At 46.8% G+C, this 21,023-nt stretch overlaps 1 protein-coding gene across 6 annotated transcripts in view; it reads right to left on the bottom strand.

The window, feature by feature from the left end:
* adora2aa (adenosine A2a receptor a) overlaps positions 1–21,023 on the bottom strand; it is a 62,652-nt gene that overhangs the window by 22,896 nt on the left and 18,733 nt on the right. The window contains exon 1 of one of the 6 annotated variants that reach the window (XM_063031686.1): positions 16,290–16,364. The exons of the other annotated variants lie outside the window; for them this stretch is intronic. Within the exon in view, the coding sequence (XP_062887756.1) occupies positions 16,290–16,342 (53 nt within the window). The 5' untranslated portion in view covers positions 16,343–16,364. Of the gene's footprint in view, positions 1–16,289; positions 16,365–21,023 lie in introns of those variants that run through there. 6 annotated transcript variants of the gene reach the window in all.

Genomic DNA, 21,023 nt, shown 5'->3' with positions numbered 1-21,023 from the left:
GTGTGGAGGGGCGGGGTGAGGGTGAAGAGGGTGAGGTGAGGGTGGAGGGGCGAGGTGAGGGTGGAGAGGCGGGGTGAAGGTGGAGAGGGTGAGGTGAGGGTGGAGAGGGAGAGGTGAGGGTGGAGGGGTGAGGTGAGGGTGGAGAGGGCGAGGTGAGGGTGGAGGGGCGGGGTGAGGGTGGAGGGGCGAGGTGAGGGTGGAGAGGGCGAGGTGAGGGTGGAGGGGTGGGGTTTTCTGTAGTTTTCTGCCGTACACTGCGGGCAAGTCACTTCGACGCTGGATTGTGTAGGGACATTTTCAGGCTGCCCCCAGCATATCCTTAGGTTGTTGGTTTGAAAACAAATGAAACATTTCACCATATGATTTAATGCATGTGATAAATAAATGCATCTGAATCATGTTAAACAGGATGTGGCATTAGATGCCTTCGTTCAGTTACTGCTGAATAAATGTCCTAAAACTCAATCCCAGATTGGTGTGGAAAGCAAGGGAAGAGAAGCCGGGCTCCAGCAGATTATTAAATCTTTACTGATCACAGGTGAGGTTGCAGACAACTGGAGGATGGCAAATGTGGTTCCTTTCTCCAAGGGAAGCAGGGATAAGCCAGGGAGGTACAGGAGACTGAGATGAAGCTCAGTGACAAGAAGAAGATGAATCCATACTTGGGGTGTGTGACTAGAGCACCCAGAGATCACCCTGTGCCCCTGTGGTAGTTGAGACTTGGGAAGATGGTTTGTTCAGGTTCATAGTTACGTGACCCGTGGACCAACTCTGTCACCAGCTCTGTTCCTTGGCGTCTGCAGCAGTGTGATGGAGGAGCTCAGAACATTGCCTGTATCATTCAGGCTGCTGGAGGGACTGAGTGGGTTGAGTAGCATTGCTGAGGGTAAGGAATTGACAATATCTGAAAGCCTGTTGTCCTGCTCCAGGTTCCAGTGTTGCCAATCTTGTGTGTGTCCATAGTCTGATCTGTCAGTGTGACGATCATTAATCATTCTGTGGGACAGCTCCCTCAAATCCAACACCAGGCATTTGTGAGCATTTACAAGGCCAACAGGGCCGGATGCAAATCTGTTGTGTGTCTGAGCTCTGTATCAAGATCTAAGCCAGATGTTGTGTGTTTTTGGCCTTGTTACATGACGGTCGTGGTGTGTGACTGCTGGACAGCGAGCTGTGGAGAGCACCCACAAAATCCAGATGGGTGGGGTGTTACTTTGTTCCGTGAGGCTGTAAGACGTAGAAGCCTGTCAAATCTGCGCCACTTTTTGATCCTGGCTGATTTATTTTTTGCTCTCAACTCCATTCTCCCACCTTCTCCTAGAAACTATTGATGCTTTTCTAATTAAGTACCCATCCACCACTGCTTTGAATACCCAATGACTTGGCCTCTACAGGTGCCTGCATTATTTCAGAGTCACTACATTCCGGTCAAATGAACTTTCTCCTTACCTGTGTCCTACAGAAAATCCTGTACTCTGAGCTTGTGCCTTCTAGTCCGAGACTCTCCCACTAATGAAAACATCTTCTCCACGACCACTCAGTCTTGGCCTTACAATATTCAACATGTTTCAGTGAGGTTCCTCCTCATTCTTCTAAACTCAGTGAATACAAGTCAAGAGCCATCAAACGTTTCTTGTACATTAACCCTTTCATTCCCAAAATACCATCATTCCCACAATCCTGATTGAGAAGTTGCAGAACCTGGGCCTCTGTACCTCCCTCTGCAATTGACTTCTTGTCTTAACCAGAAGACTACAATCTGTGCAAATTGGTGATAACATATTCTCCTCACTGACGATCAGCACTGGCACACTTCATGGGTGTGTGCTTAGCCCACTGCTCTACTCTCTATATACACGTGACTGTGCGGCTAGGCATAGCTCAAACACCATCTATACATTTGCTGACGATACAACCATTGTTGGTAGAATCTCAGATGTTGACAAGAGGGCGTACAGGAGTGAGATATGCCAACTGGTGGAATGGTGCCACAGCAACAACCTGGCACTCAATGTCAGTAAGATAAAAGAGCTGATTGTGGACTTCAGGAAGGGTAAGACGAAGGAACACATACCAATCCTCATAAAGGGATCAGAAGTGGAGAGAGTGAGCAGTTTCAAGTTCTTGGGTGTCAAGATCTCTGAGGATTTAACCTGGTCCCAACGTATCGATGTAGTTATAAAGAAAGCAAGACAGCGGCTATACTTCATTAGGAATTTGAAAAGATTTGGTATGTCAACAAATACACTCAAAAACTTCTATAGTTGTACCATGGAGAGCATTCTGACAGGCTGCATCACTGTCTGGTATGGAGGGGCTACTGCACAGGACCAAAATAAGCTGCAGAAGGTTGTAAATCTAGTCAGCCCCATCTTGGGTGCTAGCCTACAAAGTAACCAGGACATCTTCAGGGAGCGGTGTCTCAGAAAGGCAGCGTCCATTATTAAGGACCCCCCAGCACCCAGGGCATGCCCTTTTCTCACTGTTACCATCAGGTAGGACGTACAGAGCCTGAAGGCACACACTCAGTGATTCAGGAACAGCTTCTTCCCCTCTGCCATCTGATTCCTAAATGGACATTGAACCCTTGGACACTACCTCACTTTTTTTTTTACATTTACTGTTTTTCTGTTTTTTGCACATTTTTTAAATCTATGCAATGTACGTATACTGTAATTGATTTATCTATTTATTATTATTTTCTTACTTTTATTTATTATTTATTTCTCTTCTATATTATGTATTGCATTGAACTGCTGCCACTAAGTTAACAAATTTCACGTCACATGCTGGTGATAATAAACCTGATTCTGATTATGAAAATCATTCTTGTGAACCTCCTCTGGACCCTCTCCAATACCTGCACATCCTTTCTTAGCTAAGTGGCCCAAAAAGAGATGAACAGATACACGCAAACATGAGGAAATCTGCAGATGCCGGAAATTCAAGCAACACACATCAAAGTTGCTGATGAACGCAGCAGGCCAGGCAGCATCTCTAGGAAGAGGTACAGTCGACGTTTCAGGCCGAGACCCTTCATCAGGACTAACTGAAGGAAGAGTTAGTAAGAGATTTGAAAGTGGGAGGGGGAGGGGGAGATCCAAAATGATAGGAGAAGACAGGAGGGAGAGGGATGGAGCCAAGAGCTGGATAGGTGATTGGCAAAAGGAATATGAGAGGATCATGGGACAGAGGAAGATGGAGAGCAGGCAAGGAGTGATTGTGAGACGGACAGAGAGAGAGAAAAAAGGAAAAAACAATCAATCAATCAATCAATAAATAAATAAATAAATAAGGGACAGGGTAAGAAGGGGAGGAGGGGCATTAATGGAAGTTAGAGAAGTCAATGTTCATGCCGTCAGGTTGGCGGCTACCCAGACAGAATATAGGGTGGTGTTCCTCCAACTTGAATGTGGGCTTCATCTTTACAGTAGAGGAGGACAAGGATAGATCTATCAGAATGGGAATGGGAAGTGGAGTTAAAATGTGTGGCCATTGGGAGATCCTGCTTTCTCTGGCAGACAGAGCGTAGGTGTTCAGCGAAACGGTCTACCAGTTTGTGTCGGGTCTTGCCAATATATAGAAGGCCACATCGGGAGCACCGGACGCAGTATATCACACCAGCCGATTCACAGGTGAAGTGTCCCCTCACCTGGAAGGACTGTCTGGGGCCCTGAATGGTGGTGAGGGAGGAAGTGTAAGGACATGTGTAGCACTTGTTCCGCTTACAAGGTCAAGTGCCGGGAGGGAGATCGGTAGGAAGGGATGGGGGGGAATGAATGGACAAGGGAGTCGCGTAGGGAGCGATCCCTGCGGAAAGCAGAAAGGGGCGGGAGGGAAAGATGTGCTTGGTGGTGGGATCCCGTTGGAGGTGGCAGAAGTTACAGAGAATTATATGTTGGACACGGAGGCTGGTGGGGTGGTAGGTGAGGACAAGGGGAACTCTATTCCTAGTGGGTGGCGGGAGGATGGGGTGAGAGCAGATGTGCGTGAAATGGGAGAGATGCATTTGAGAGCAGAGTTGATGGTGGAGGAAGGGAAGCCCCTTTCTTTAAAAAAGGAAGACATCTCCTTCATCCTGAAATGAAAAGCCTCATCCTGAGAGTGGATGCGGCGGAGACAGAGGAATTGCGAGAAGGGGATAGCATTTTTGCAAGAGACAGGGTGAGAAGAGGAATAGTCCAGGTAGCTGTGAGAGTCAGTAGGCTTATAGTAGACATCAGTGGATAAGTTGTCTCCAGAGGTAGAGTCAGAAAGATCTAGAAAGGGGAGGGAGGTGTTGGAAATGGACCAGGTAAATTTGAGGGGAGGTTGAAAGTTGGAGGCAAAGTTAATAAAGTCAACGAGCTCAGCATGCGTGCAGGAAGCAGTGCCAATGCAGTCATCGATGTAGCGAAGGAAAAGTGGGGGACAGATACCAGAATAGGCTTGGAACATGGATTGTTCCACAAACCCAACAAAAAGGCAGGCATAGCTAGGACCCATACAGGTGCCCAAAGCTACACCTTTAGTTTGGAGGAAGTGGGAGGAGCCAAAGGAGAAATTATTAAAAGTAAGGACTAATTCTGCTAGACGGAGCAGAGTGGTGGTAGAGGGGAACTAGTTAGGTCTGGAATCCAAAAAGGAGTGGAGAGCTTTGAGACCTTCTTGGTGAGGGATAGAAGTATATAGGGACTGGACATCCATGGTGAAAATAAAGTGGTGGGGTCCAGGGAACTTAAAATAATTGAAAAGATTCAGAGCGAGAGAAATGTCACCAACATAGGTGGGAAGGGATTGAACAAGGGGGGATAAAACCGTGTCGAGGTATGCAGAAACGAGTTCGGTGGGGCAGGAGCAAGCTGAGACAATAGGTCTGCCAGGACAGGCAGGTTTGTGGATCTTGGGTAGGAGGTAGAAACGGGAAGTGCGGGATGTGGGAACTATAAGGTTGGTGGCAGTGGATGGGAGATCCCCTGAGCGGATAAAGTCGGTGATGGTGTGGGAGACAATGGCCTGGTGCTCCTTAGTGGGGTCACGATCGAGGGGTAAATAAGAGGAGGTATCCGCGAGTTGTCGCTGTGCCTCGGGCAAGGTAGAGGTCAGTACGCCAGACTACAACAGCACCCCCCTTATCGATGGGTTTTATAATAAGGTTAGGATTAGTGCGGAGGGAGTGGAGAGCAGAGCGATCGGAGGAGTGAGGTTGGAATGGGAACAAGGTGCGGTCAAGTCGAGACGGTTGATATTCCATCGGCAGTTAGCGATAAAGAGATCCAGAGCAGGCAGGAGACCTGCTCTGTTTTATTTTATTTTTGTTATTGTTATTCTTACTGTTTTTTCCCTTTTTTCTCTCTCTCTCTCTCTCTCTGTCCCTCTCACAATAAGTCCTTGCCTGCTCTCCATCTTCCTTTTTCCCTAGGCCTCCTGTCCCATGATTCCCCCCCCGCCCCCTTCTCCAGCCTTGTATCCCTTTTGCCAATCAACTTTCCAGCTCTGAGCTCCATCCCTCCCCCTCCTGTTTTCTATCATTTCGGATCTCCCCCTTCCACTTTCAAATCTCTTACTAGCTCTTCTTTCAGTTAGTCCTGACGAAGGGTCTCGGCCCGAAACATCGACTGTACCTCTTCCTAGAGATGCTGCCTGGCCTGCTGCGTTCACCAGCATTTTGTCTGTGTTGCTGGAACAGATACACAATGGTTTCCTGTATCCAACTGCAGATTAAACTCCCTCAGCATCATGCCAGGATGCCCCGGGAGTGGCATTTGCAACATCCGAGGTGTCCTACTGTCCTTTACGTGGCAGTCAGGCAGGTCAATTCATGACAGGAACGGGAGACCCTGCTCCATTGGGAGGGAATACAGAATCCTGAAGATCCAGACTTGGTGATTTAAAAACAGCTTCTTCCCCTCCGCCATCACATTTGTGAACAGTCCATGAAAACCACCTCATTATTTTGCTCTCTTCTTGCACTACTTTATTTTGTATATCCTTATTGTATGATGTTTCTTGGTCGTTAGGAACATCCTAACGAACAAGAAAATAGCAGTTGACATCCGCTTAGAACTCTCAGCTGCTACATTCTTCCTATATTGATGTATGGCTGCAAGTCATAGACCATCACAAATGCAATGAACAAAAGAATCAATACAGCAGTGATGTGGTTCCTCAGAAGAATACGGACAGGATAACCAATGAAGAAGTTCTACAGAGAACGAAAACAAAACGTACATTACTTAAAAAATCAGAAAACAGCAATCAAAATTCTTTGGACACATCATGCGAAGAAAGACATGAGAACATTTATTTATAACTGGAAAGCTGGAAGGAAGAAGCAGCAGAGACAGACAGAGAATGAAAATGATAGATGGAATAACATCATGGTTAGAAACAGGGGAGGCAACAACTACAATTCGGAGGGTCAGGGACCGTGATGGATGGAGACATGATCGCCCACGCCAAACGGCAAGGCACCTGAATACATATTGTATGATATTATTATACCAATTTTTATGTAGTAACTGCACTGCTGTCACAAAACAGCAAATTTCACGCATATGTCAGTGGTAGTAAACTAGATGCTGATTCTGAAGAGGAAGACACGGGGTTAAACAGACACTGCCTTATCCAAGTGCACCTATTGCTCCTGTACTTACTGACAATGGGAGGGATCGGGATACACAAGCTTCAAGCAACAAAGACTGCTTGACACCCCCATGTGGTGACCTCTAGCACGGATCCAACACGGGTGGGTGCAGCATGCTGTGCCAACGCTGACACATGGGGGTTGGGTAAGGGGAGGGGGTTGAAAGGGAGGCCGATGCTCAGGAGTGGGTGCTCAGCAGTGAGGACAACCTCAAAGGTACATTTAATGTCAGAGAAATGTATACAATATACATCCTGAAATACTTCTTCTTCGCAACCATCCATGAAAACAGAGGAGTGTCCCAAAGAATGAAAGACAGTTAAATGTTAGAACCCCAAAGCCCCCCTGCCCCACCACGCTGGCGTTAAGGAGAAACCAAAGTGGGATGTTAGAGATGGAAGGAGTGAATAGATCAGTAAACCAGGAACACTGGTGCTACAGGATGCACGCGCAAGAGGGTAACAGGAAGGAAGGAAAGGGAGCAGGTGAATTGGCCGTAGTTCCCAGCCTCTGCACCGTAGGGTGTGATAACACTGGGGGAGGGTGCTGAGGAGATTCGCCAGGGGGAGTGTTTCTCTTCTGAGGAGAGAGTGTACTGACTGGGTTCGTTTCCTTGGAGCAGAGGAGGCTGGGCTGAGGGCAGTGAAGCGGAAACATGGAAGAGAGCTGCTTGCCTCAGCAGAGAAGTGTAAAACCAGACAACGGTGATTTACAGTGAGCTCAGTGGGGATCTGAGGAAGAACCATTTCCCTCGGAAGACAGTTGTCTGGAACACACCGTCCAAGAGGTAGAGACTCTCACACCTCAGAATGAGAAGTTTGGATGAGCTTTTGACTCCCCAAGGTGCCAGTCCCTGGATCCGCAGTAAGTGCAGCCATAGAGACAGGTTATTTGGCTCACCTCATCCATACTGACCTAGGTACATCTGGAGCTGGTCCCATTTGCCTAAACAATTCCCTTCCATGTACTTGTGGAAATGGCTCTAGAATGTTGTAACTGTACTGGCATTTACACCTCACTTCACTTTACACACCCCCCGCTCTCTTCTGCTTCTACCCGAGGGACCTAACTGAAATATTGGCTAAATGCTGAGACTGAGTAACACTGATGTTTATTCAACACTTTAGAAACTCCTTCTTCTCTGCCAATAGATTTCTGAATGGACTATGAACACTCTTTTGCACTATTTGTTTATTTTGTTGGGTAGCAGGGTGGAGATACATCTCTACTAATGGAGGTGTAAGGTGCTCCCTCCCTCTGCTAGCCTGCAAAGTGTAGCCCTGCTGAGGCCTCCTCACCTCGGTCAGGGTCACGTGAAGCCATGGGACCAGGTGGTGGATGGTTGTATGAGCAGCTGGTGCGTATCACAAGTCCTGGTTATGCGACCACTGATGCCAGGCAGACAATCTCTGAAGAGTATTGATAATGGCTGGGATTACCCATCTTGTAAAGACACTGCCCTTGAACGCAAAACACTTCTGTAGAAAAATTTGGCAAGAGCAGTCATGGTCATGAGACCAAAATCGCCTACATCATACGAGACGGCACATAATGAACAAACAAATTTATTTTTGCAATTTATATTAATTTTTGTCATGCTGCCACAAAACAACTAATGTCAATGATAATGCAGTTGAATTGTAATATTTTACATGGATCAAAGAGATCTGGATCAGCTCTAGGTGCATGTAGATAAGACTAGGTTAGCACAAACTAGATGGGCCAAAATTTTTGTGCCACATTGCTCTATGATATAATAAATTGAATTATAGTTCAATGGGACTTGAGTCCTTTTATGTCTGAAGCTTGAAGCCTAGAGTACAGCAAGCAGGCAAACGGTGTGTTATCTTTTGTTGCCAGACGATACAAGTATGAGTGAAGATGCCTACCACAATTACACAGGACGCTGGTGATATTGTGTAGAGTCATGGTTTCCCTACCCAAGGAAGAGAACATACTGCAGCTGGTTTTGGGAAATGAGACAAAGAGGTGACAGACCTGATAGTAAGTGAACATTTGAGGAATCGCAACCACAACTCATTATGTTTTAGGATAGCTATGAGCAAGGCTATTGGATGTTGTGATCTAGTATTAAACTGGGGAAGGGAAGATTACTACAGGACAGCTCAGCAGTGTAGAGGTTAACACAAAGCTTCCATCCATGACCGTTGAGCTAGCAAATCAGCCTGGTAAGAAACATTCAAATACAGGTCGACCATCACCAATCCGGCACCACTGGGACCTGAGGAGTGCTGGATTAGTGAAAATGCCGAATTACAGAAGGATCACATTAAGCATAATCAGTGCCGGATTATCAAAGGAACCGGGGATTAGTGAAGGTTGACCTGTACTACAGAAATGGCAAAACAAAATGCAGCACAAATTGGGGGTTGCTGGCAGTGTAGAAGGGCCTATTCTGTACTGTACCTCAATAATAATAAAGGATAAGACAGCAGCTAAGAGGTGTTGACTGGGGGCAGCTGCTGTCGGACAGGTCCACATCTAACATGTGGGAGTTGTTTAAAGACCAGCTAATCAGAGTTCAGGATCCAGCATGTAAGAAGTAAGGATGGGAAATAAAGGAGCCTTGGATACTGAGAGCCAAAATTTAGTCAGGAAGAAAAAGGAGCTAACATCAGACTGGGACCTTGTAGAATATAAAAACAGCAGGAAAGTGCTGAAACTAAAACAAGAGAAAATCTGGAAATGCTGGAAATCTGAGTAACACACACAAAATGCTGGAGGAACTCAGCAGGCCAGGCAGCATCTATGGAAAAGAGTACAGTCAACGTTTTGGGCCAAAACCCTTCAGCAAGACTGAAGCGAGTGATTAGGGAAGTGAAAATGGGTTATGGAATCGCCTTGGATGGCAGAATCAAGGAAAATCCCAGGGGATTTAATATTAAGGAAAAGAAGATATCTAAGGGGAGGTTAGGTCCATTTGAGGATAAAAGAGGGAATTTGTGTTTGGAGTTGGAGCAAGTGGCTGAGGTACGAAGTTAGTACCTTATGTTGGGACTTATTGAGGAGAAGGATTTGGAGGACAGTGAAGGCATTATGGGTCATGCTAATTTGAAGAGACATTTTAAGATTAAGTAGGTAATCTGGGTCTTCTGGAAAGTATTAACATTGGTAAATTTCCTGGGCCTGATGGCATACATCTCAAGAATATTGAAAGAAGCAAGTGAGGAGATTGCTGGGAGTTCAACAAAGATCTTTATGTCCTCACTAGCAAAAAAATGAGCTCTTGGAGAACTTGAGAGTAGCAAATGTTATGCTTTGTTCAAAAAAGAAAAGAAAGGAAAGAAGGATAATCAAGGTAATTATTGGCCAGTGGGGGTAGGGAAACTATGAGAGAGGATACTGAGGGAGCGCATGTATGCATACCTGGAAAGGCATGTCCTACTGCAGGGTAGTCAGCATAACTTTGTGCACGGAAAGTTATGCCTTACAAATGATGGAATTATTTGGAGGTGGTGACAAAGGAGCTGGATGAGAGTAAGGCAGTAGATGTTATCTAACCTAGTAAGATATTTGATCAGATTCAGAAGATAAAAATGCACGGGATCTAGGAAGAAATGCAAGTCTGGATTTGGAACTGGTTTGCACATAGAAGAAAGAGTAAGGTGGCTGTTTGTGATATATGTCAATGATTAAGATTACAGCATAGCTGGATGGATAAAATAGCAAATTTGCAGGTGACACACATCTGCAGAGGAGTGGCAGATGGAGTTTAACCTGGGAAAGAGTGAGGTGTTACGCTTTGGGAAGTCAAATGAAAGGAGAAAGTTTACAATTAATTGCAGACCTACAGGGGATATGGAGACTGTGCACTGTGGTTTAACAAGGAGATGGAGACTGTGCAACATGATTCTACAAAGATATGGGGACTGTGGACCACAATGCTACAAGTATATGGGACTGCGCACCATGATTCTACAAGGACATGGGGACTGTGGACCACGATACTACAAGGATATGGAGACTGTGCACCATGATACTACAAGTTTATGGAGACTGTGCACTATGATTCTACAAGGATATGGAGACTGTGGACTATGATTCTACAAGGATATGGAGACTGTGGACTATGATTCTACAAGGACATGGGGACTGTGCACTATGGGTCTTCAAGGACATGGAGACTGTGCACCATGATGCTGCCTGGTTTAGAGAGCATGTGTTGTAAGGAGAAGTTGGAAAAAATGCATTGTTCTCCCTTGAATTTTAGAGGCTTAGAGAAGACCTGATGGAGACTTTAAAATGAAAGGTAGTTGGGACCTTTTCCCCAGGGTAGAAATGACAAACACCACAGATTAATATCTTTCAGGAATGGTTTACCAGGAGCAGTTGTGGAAATGGACAGCTTGAGGGAGGAGTTAGGAGTGTTTACAGAGCATGGTAAGGCCCTGGATGGTTTAACAGGAGCAGTAGTTTTAGCAGGCAGTTTGGATAGACACAAACAAGTAAGGAATGATGGGATATGGATAGAACATAGAAATCTACAGCACATTACAGGAACCGTGGTGTACAAAGGCTGTTATAAATCTAGTCAAAAAGAAAAGAAGAGCTTACAAAAGGTTCAAAAAGTTAGATAATGATATAGAGCTAGAAGATTATAAGGTTAGCAGGAAAGAGCTCAAGAAAGAAATTAGGAGAGATAGAAGGGGCCATGAGAAGGCCTTGGCGGACAGGATTAAGGAAAACCTCAAGGCATTCTACGAGTACGTGAAGAGCAAGAGGATAAGACGTGAAAGAAAAGGACCTATCAAGTGTGACAGTGGAAAAGTGTGTATGGAACTGGAGGAGATAACAGAGGTACTTAATGAATACTTTGCTTCAGTATTCACTACGGAAAAGGATCTTGGCAATTGTAGGGATGACTTACAGCAGACTGAAAAGCTTGAGCATGTAGATATTAAGAAAGAGGATGTACAGGAGCTTTTGGAAAGCATCAAGTTGGATAAGTCACCAGGACCAGATGAGATGTAGCCCAGGCTACTGTGGGAAGCGAGGGAGGAGATTACTGAGCCTCTGGTGATGATCTTTGCATCATCAATGAGGACGGGAGAGGTTCCAGAGGATTGGAGGGTTGTGGGTATTGTTCCCTTATTCAAAAAAGGGAGTAGAGATAGCCCAGGAAATTATAGACCAGTGAGTCTTACTTCAGTGGTTGGTAAGTTGCTGGAGAAGATCCTGAGAGGCAGGATTTATGAACATTTGGAGAGGCATAATATGATTAGGAATAGTCAGCATGGCTTTGTCAAAGGCAGGTCGTGCCTTACGAGCCTGATTGAATTTTTTGAGGATGTGACTAAACATGTTGATGAAGGAAGAGCAGTAGATGTAGTGTATATGGATTTCAGCAAGGCATTTGTCAAGGTACACCATGCAAGGCTATTGAGAAAGTAAGGAGGCATGGGATGCAAGGGGACATTGGTTTGTGGATCTAGGACTGGCTTGCCCACAGAAGGCAAACAGTGATTGTAGATGGGTCATATTCTGCATGGAGGTCGGTCACCAGTGGTGTGCCTCAGGGATCTGTTCTGGGACCCCTACTCTTTGTGATTTTTATAAATGACGTGGATGAAGAAGTGGAGGATTGGGTTAGTAAATTTGCTGATAAGGTTGGAGGTGTTGTAGATAGTGTGGAGGGCTGTCAGAGGTTACAGCGGGATGAAAAAATGAGCTGAGAAGTGGCAGATGGAGTTCAACCCAGATAAGTGTGAGGTGGTTCATTTTGGTAGGTCAAATATGATAACAGAATATAGTATTAATGGTAAGACTCTTGGCAGTGTGGAGGATCAGAGGGATCTTGGGGTCCGAGTCCATAGGACACTCAAAGCTGCTGTGCAGGTTGACTCTGTGATTAAGAAGGCATACGGTGCATTGGCCTTCATCAATCATGGGATTGATTAGGAGCTGAGAGGTAATGTTGCAGCTGTATAGGACCCTGGTCAGACCCCACTTGGAGTACTGTGCTCATTTCTGGTCGCCTCACTATCAGAAGGATGTAGAAACCATAGAAAGGGTGCAGAGGAGGTTTACAAGGATGTTGCCTGGATTGGGGAGCATGCCTTATGAGAATAGGTTGAGTGAACTCGGCCTTTTCTCCTTGGAGTGACGGAGGATGAGAGGTGACCTGACAGAGGTGTATAAGATGATGAGAGGCATTGATCGTGTGGATAGTCGGAGGCTTTTTCCCAGGCCGGAAGTGGCTAACACGAGAGGGCACAGTTTTAAGGTGCTTGGTAGCAGGTACAGAGGAAATTACGCAGAGAGTGGTGAGTGCTTGGAATAGGCTGCCGGCGACGGTGGTGGAGGTGGATACAATAGGGTCTTTTAAGAGACTCCTGGACAGGTAGATGGAGCTCAGAAAAATAGAGGGCTGTGGGTAACCCTAGGTAATTTCTCCGGTAAGGACATGCCTGGCACAGCTTTGTGGGCCGAAGGGCCTCTATTGTGCTGTAGGTTTTCTATGTTTCTGTTTCTATGTCTCTATTACAGGTCCTTTGGCCCACATTTTCATCCCGACCATGTAATCTAACCTAGACACTGCCTAGAATTTCCCTACCCCATGGCCCTCTATTTCTCTAAGCTCCATGTACCTATCTAAGAGTCTCTTAAAAGACCCCATCGTATCCGCCTCCAGCACTGGCAGTGAATTCAATGCACCCAGCACTCTGTGTGAAAAAGGGATATTTTGTATAAGATCAGCACAACATGTCTGGAGTGGTTCAGCGTACTGCTCTGTGCTCAGCATTCTCTGAAGGACGTATTTGCCAAAGATGGAGAACAAGAAAGATCCACCCAACCGGTTCTATAAAGAGTGGGCTTGCTGAAGGAGGGCTGACTGAGCTCAGGAGAATGAGGAAAGATATCATTAGAACAGCAAATTCATACAACTTGACAGGCTGAATGCAAGTCGGATGTCTCCTCTGACCGAAGAGTCCAGGTTGGGGGAGCGGGGGCATCATTTGAGAATAAGGGGTGGGGGATTTCGGACCGAGACAGGGAGAGTTCACTCAGAGGATGGTGAATCTTTGGAATTCTGTACTACAGAGTGAGGGGAGCAATACAGGACCTACCACAAGTTGTTCCACACAGACAACAATGGATTTCTGGATAATGAGGGAATCAAGGGATCTGGGATCATGCAGTTGTAATCGGAGAGTGCTGGATCAGGCTCCCTCCTGATCTCACACGTTCTCTTACTGAGTGCCATCCAACAAAATGTGAAGAGGAAGATTCGAGGTCAAGCATGACAATGCAAGCCAGCTGACCAGGAGAGCCCAGGCGTGGAACAGCCTCCCTCCCCCAGGCAAGCGGAATGACAGAGTTCAGGAGCACAGTAATCCTCCAGGAAAACAGGAATCCACATTCCAACAGCAGCAAAAACAATCCATTTCTATTTAAAGCAAAAGTAACTTCAAAAGTGGTGGGAAAAAGGCCTGGACTAACACGCCAGACAATTCACCATATGGAATTTAAAAAAGAAGTCAGTCTTAAACTGAAATCAGAGCACAGATGCTGGAAATCTGCAATGTAGACAGGAAATGGTGGAAGCAAGCAACAGGTCACGCAGCACGGGTGAACAGTCTGAGTTACAGACCCTTCAGTTCAACTGGTACATGCAGACTAACACTCCCATCTAACTTAGTCCAAATTGCCACCGTTTGGCCAATATCCCTCTCAAACTTTCCTATCTGTTTACCTGTCCAAGTATCGTTTAGAGGTTATTAATGTACCTGCCTCACCTCTTTTCTCTGGCAGCTCATTCCACATACTGACCACCCTCTGGGGATAAGATTGTCCCTCAGGTTCCTATTAAATCACTGCCCTTTCAGTTTAAACCAACGCCTTTCGTTATTGATTCCCCAACACTGGGAGTCAGCCTGTGTGCATTCACCCTGCTCTGGCCCTCACGATTTCAAACACCTCTATTCTCTTACACTCCCGTCTTTGTAAATCTCCTCTGCACTCTACATCTTAATGGCATCTTTCCATCACAAAACTCCAAACATGACCTCACCAAAGTCTTGTACAAGCGCACCACGACATCCCAATTTCTGTACTCAGTGTCCTGACTGATTAAGGCTATCCTACCGCCCTGTCTCCCTGTGATGGCACTTCCAGGGAACCAGAGATGATGAAAAGACGTCGGTTTCTCCCTCTGCAACTGCCACCTGACATCCCACCCTTTTCAAAGAGGAGTTGTTGATCTTATCCTTCATAGTTCATCTCCAGAAGTGACTCCAACTCTCTGACCGGGTGTTACCATTCTCCTGGCTGCAGCACCATAGCATTCACGGAGAAGGTGAAATCCCCAGCCCCAGGCCACTCCAGCCCCAAATCCTTGTCATAGAATATTTGTTGCTCTTTATTTTATTTAGAGATACAACATGGTGACAGATTTTACCAGTGCAATGATCCTGCACCACCCAGTTACGCCCATGTCTTTGAAACTGGAGGACCCAGAGGAAACCTACAGTGTACAAACTCCTCACAGACACGAATGGGAATTTTACCCAGTTGCTGGTGTTACTTTACTGTGCCTCCGCAAGCTTTCCCAGGCTCTCCAGCCATCGCACATTTCTAAAGACCGCATCTGTTCTGATGGTAACGTCAGCTCTCCACTCCCAGTGACCCCCACTAATCTTTCACCCCTTCACTTGTCACAAAAACCTAAGACAACAGAAACTGGAGTAGGCCACTCTGCCCATCCAGCCTGTACCAGAATTCAATATGATCATGGCTGATCTATGCTGGCCTCAACTCAACTCTTCTTGCCAGATACCCATTTCCCTCAATTGCTTGATTGTTCAAATATTTATCCTTCTCCACCTTAACTATATCCAAGGACATGACCTGCACCTCCTTCAGGAGCAGAACATTTTAGAGATTCACCAGCCTGTGAGAAAAGCGAAGTCTATACACCTCAGTTTTAATTGACCAATCCCTTATTTTGTAGTTTTGTCTCCTTGTCAGAGCATTTAGTGGCTATCTTCCTTTGGAATCTACTCTGTTTGAATCAGGTTGCCCCTCACCAAGTTTCAGTTGACCTCCTCAGCTTTATAGTATCTGGTTATTCTGCTTTCAGTTGCCTTGAAAGAGAATTCTAAAGACTCACAGCCCTCTCAGAAAACAATGCTCTCATCTCAGCCTGAACTGGCATCTGCCACCCTAGGTTTTGTATTCCCCTACAAAGGGCAACGTGCTCCCCACACCCACCCTGTGGGAACCCTTGTGGGCTGCAGTCAAATTGCCTCTCACTCATCTGAACTCCAACCGCTCCTTTCCTCAGAAACAACCCGTGCATCCAGGTTGCAGCTCCCGTCACATCCTCCCTCATGTATTCTGTCCGTATCCCATCAGACATAGAAGCAGAATCAGGTTATTCTGCCCATCGAGTCTGCTCCATCATTGAATTTCCATCTCAACCCCATTTCCCCTGTGACCATTGACGCCCTTACCAGTCAAGAACTCTCAGCCACCACTTTAAATACAGCCTTGCATTCTGTCCATACGCATCAAATTATTACACAGTGCACTGAGTTAGAACAAGGTAAAACGGTAACAGTGCAGAATAAAGTGTAACAGCATCAGAGAAAGTACAGTGCAGGAAAATGATAAAGTGCAAGATCACAGTGTGGTAGAGAGTTACCTCAGCACATGCCCAGTCGGTGTAATGGGACAGAATCTTGCACAGGCACACATTACGCTGTCCAAAGCAAACAGGGAACCTATAATTGGACATGAGGTTTGCACAGTGGTATCAGTGAACAGGAGCTGTCTGATGTCATGTTATACGCAGTGTTTCCGCTCTGTGCCCAGTATTTACTGCTCTGGTCACAACGTGGCATTTTCAGCGCTCACCCTGAGAGGCGGTAGGCACTGCCATATATCTGGGCAATATCCACATAAGAACTCCTGTATCTAAAATCCCCCAGTACTTATGCAACATAGTCCTGTGACCAGACATCTGTTTGATAACCTGTGTTTCACCCTCACTCGAACAAGCCCTGTTTTTACCCACTGGGGGTGAGTCATACCATACATTATCTCTCCAGTGGCTTCAAGCTGATGTTCCACATGACCCAAGTTTTACTTGTTGTGCTCAAGTAATTAACCCACAATCCTAAACCTCTCAGTATTCAGCATTGTATCTAACTCATCATTTGATGTCTCCTGGTATTTACTCCTAAGGCATCATAATTACCCACTACCTAAGTGTCCTAGTGTTGACCCCGTAGTTTTCTAACATTGCGGTCTTGTTTCTCCCACTACCCCTTAACCCTATCCGATCCAGTTTATCCTGCCTGATGCCTGCTATCTAACACAATGTGGTCGAGTGTCACTGTGTGCTGGCAGACACAGGAATAGAATTAAACCTGGGAGCAGCTGGTTCAGAGAGCCAGAGGTCAGAGGTCAGCTATTGCTCTTGCTAGGGCACAGGAAAAGGTTGTGACCTCTGACTGCACATTCTCGGGATTCCATCCCGCCATCCACCCACCTTAGGAAGGCTGTCCTCACTCTCTGTACCTGCAGGGTCAGCGAATGGTTAACTAAAGCCCGGCCTCTCTCACTGGGCTGCTGCAAGCTCCTAATGCCTCAGGGCCTCAGGTCCTCGTCCACCCTGACTGGGCATTGACCAGTGGCCAGTTCCTGAAGTCCTTGAACCACTCCACTCTCCTGCTGAGCCAGTGAGCACAGATGTGGGAGAGGTGAGGGACAGGGCACGCAGATGGGGGTGGGAGGGTTCACTGTTGGTTTCTCTCTGGGACCCCAGGCTGCCTGGTCCTCTGCTGTGCAGTGTGGAGAGGTGAGGGACAGGCAGTCCCACCATTGGAAGCATTAGGTTTGAGTGTTTCGGTGCCTGCATGCAGTCTGTCCCTCTGCTGAACCTCACTGGACAGGGCCCATCCGGGGAAAGAATGTTTGCCAGGCAGCCAGAACACACTGACGTGCGCCGCGACACCCACAGGTCACAGGTCACAGGTCACCGGTCACCTGCGTGTATCTGTCCTTGCCCCTCACATCCCCCCACATGCCATCAGCCACATCCCTGCCACTCACCTCATTGCTTGCTGAGATTTATTAAACAACTCCAAAAAGCATTGCTCTAATGAGAGTCAGGTTACAAAGGAAAACTATTTTGTACTTGTTTCTGTCAATAAAACTCTGTCTTTATTTCTCCAGGAGACGTCTGCATTCTCCAGTACCTTCCCTCTGACTGGACAGGAGACGTGTCCTGTTCACATCGCTATCGTGATCGGCTACTCATTTATCCAGCCAGCTTTTATTCACACTAATCGCAATGAATACCCAGCTGGTGGTGCAGTGGCATCCGTGCCGGACTCCAGAGCGAAGGTTCTCGAGTTCGAATCCAAGTCGAGCCACCTCACCCCCCCCCACCCCCGGGCACGCTCTCTATCCGTGCCGGGTTGAGCGTCAAGCTAGCCGCTCAGTCTCAGAAACGTTCATATCGTAATCCGAAAGGAGACCAATCCCGACACCACGCGCCAGACAAGAACGGCTGACTGTCTGGTGCGACACACTAACAAGGATCACTATGAATGAATGACAAAAGCATAAACTTACCTCAGTTGCCTGGTTGACACACAACAGCTGAGCAACAGAGAGCTGCGTCTGCCCTGAGTGATGTGTCTGACACTCTGCTAAAAGGGCCTGCCAGAGCTGGCAATGGCACTTCCTCAGGCACCCAGGCAGCAGCCAAACCCTCATTGCAACCAGTTGGAAGAGGACAGAGATAACAAGAGGGTCTCTGGAAACACTCAACAGTTCAGAGAAGCAGAATTAACACTTCAGGGGAAAGCACCCCCCCCTCCTCCATGGACTCTGTCTTTACTTCTCACTATCTCAGTAAAGCAGACAGCACAAAGACCCCGCCCACCCTAAATTTTCTCCCATCAAGCAGAAGATGCACATACCACCAAGCTCAAAGACAACTTCTGCCCCACTGTCCATTGAACCTTGCTCTAGTCTCCCATCAACCCACCCAATCTACTTCATGATGATCCTGCTCCTTTGTGTCTAAAACAATTACAGGTGTCCCCCGCTTTATGAATGGTCACTTTACGAAAGACCTACATTAGAACCTGTTTTCACTAACCAAAAGAGGATTTTTGCTTTTACGAAAAAAGATGCTTGCTTTAAATTTGTGTTTACCCTGAGAAAGACTACCACGACCATGAAGCCTTGCACGGGCAGGTGTGTGCGCATGCACGTACGTGTGGATTTTTTCCTACAAATTGGTTTTGGCTCAATCTTCCCGATTCTGATAAGTGAAACTACACTGTACATACATTATTTCTACTTTATATAGGCTGTGTATTTATCATATCATTCCTGCTTTTACTATATGTTAGTGTTATTTTAGGTTTTATGTGTTATTTGGTATGATTTGGTAGGTTATCTTTTGGGTCTGGGAACACTCTACCTTCGGATAGCCAGGGAAACCTGTATTCTGTGTTGTTATTGTTTTACTTTGTTAAATGCTCTGTGTACTGTTTTCATCTGTATGAAAGACAAGTATTTCTGCTCGTGACAATGATAAACCAACTCCAATACCAATACTTCCAAATGTTTGCACAGTTGACGTGAGCACAAGTTAAACCTCCTGACCAGACTCACATCCTCCACTGCCCTCAGTCTCAGTGCTTCCCTCAGCTTCCCCTCATGTTTGCTGATGGAAGGCAACACTGGCTCTGCGAGAGGAGCTGACCTCCCTCCCCCTCAGACCCAGGAGCTGCAGAGGGGTCACAAGGTTGCAGTGTGGATAATCATGATTCCCATCATGACCCACAACTCGTTAGTATTTAGTAACGGGAAGTGCCAACGTTCTTCCACCTCGCGCCTCGATCCATGGGGAATGTTGTCAAAAGCAGAATTGGACACAGCGAAGGACTGCACAGAGACAATAAGGAAAAGAGAAGCAACACACACAAAATGCTGGAGGAACTCAGCAGGCTGGGCAGCAGCTATGGAAAAGAGTACAGTCGACGTTTCAGGCCAAAACCCTTCCTCAGGTCTGGAGAAAAAAAGATGAGGAGTAGAGTTAACAGGTGGGGGGAGGGGAGGAAAACGCAAGGTGATAGATGAAACCGGGAGGGGCAGGGCTGAAGTAAAGAGCTGGGAAGTTGATTGGTGAAAGAGATACAGGGCTAGAGAAGGGGAAATCTGACAGGAGAGAACAGGAGGCCATGGAGGAGAAAAAAAGGAGGGAGGAGCACATGAGGAAGATGATGGGCAGGCAAGGAGATAAGGTGAGAGAGGGTAAAGGGGATGGGGAATGGAAAAGGTTGGGGTGGGGGCATTACTGGAAGTTAGAGAAGTCAATGTTCATGCCATCAGGTTGGAGGCTACCCAGATGGAATATAAGGTGTTGTTCCTCCAACCTGAGTGTGGCTTCATCATGACAATAGAGGAATAGAGGAATAGGAATGGGAAGTGGAATTAAAATGTGTGGCTACAGGATGTCCTGCTTTTTCTGGTTGATGGAGCGTAGGTGCTTGGCAAAGCGGTCTCCCAATCTACATTAAGTCTCATCAGTAAACAGGAGGCCACACTGGGAGCACCAGGCACAGTACATGACCCCAACAGATTCACAGGTGAAGTCGCCTCACAGGTGAAGTGTAACACTTGTTCCGCTTGCAAGGATAAGTGCCAGGAGGGAGATCAGTGGGGGAGGGGGATGAATGGACAAGGGAGTCGCGTAGGGTGTAAGTGGGGAAGGGGAGGGAAAGATGTGCTTGGTGATGGGATCCAGTTGGAGGTGGCAGAAGTTTCGGAGAATTATGTGTTAGATGCGGAAGCTGGTGGAGTGGTAGGTGAGGACAAGAGGAACCCTACCCCTGTGGAGCAGAGGGAGGATGAGCTAAGAGCAGATGTACACCAAGTGAAAGAGAAGCATTTGAGGGCAGTGTTGATGGTGGAGGAAGGGAAGCCCCTTTCTTTGACCTTCGCTCTGGAATGAAAAGCCTCATCCTGATAGCAGATGCGGCAGAGACGGAGGAATTGAGAAAAGGGGATGGCATTTTTACAAGTAACAGGGTGGGAAGAAGTATGGCCCAGGTATCTGTGAGAATCTGTGGGTTTATAATAGACCCTCCCCCCTTCACCATTCCCTATCCCCTTTTCCCTCTCTCCTTGCCTGCCCATTGCCTCCCTCTAGTGCTCCTCCCCTCCTTTTCTTTCTCCGATGGCCTTCTGTTCTCTCCTTTTGGACGCCCCCTTCTCCAACCCTATATGTCTTTCACCAAGCAACTTCCCAGCCTTTTACTCCCCCTCCTGGTTTCACCTGTCACCTTGTGTTTCTCTCTCTCCTTCCCCCACCTTTTAAATCTACTCCCCATCTTTTTTTCTCCAGTCCTGCCAA

Source organism: Mobula hypostoma, chromosome 23 (assembly GCF_963921235.1).
Source record: "Mobula hypostoma chromosome 23, sMobHyp1.1, whole genome shotgun sequence".
Classification (NCBI taxonomy): Eukaryota; Metazoa; Chordata; class Chondrichthyes; order Myliobatiformes; family Myliobatidae; genus Mobula; species Mobula hypostoma.
The sequence above is the reverse complement of the archived record's forward strand: the minus strand, read 5'-3'. Positions and strand labels throughout refer to the sequence as shown.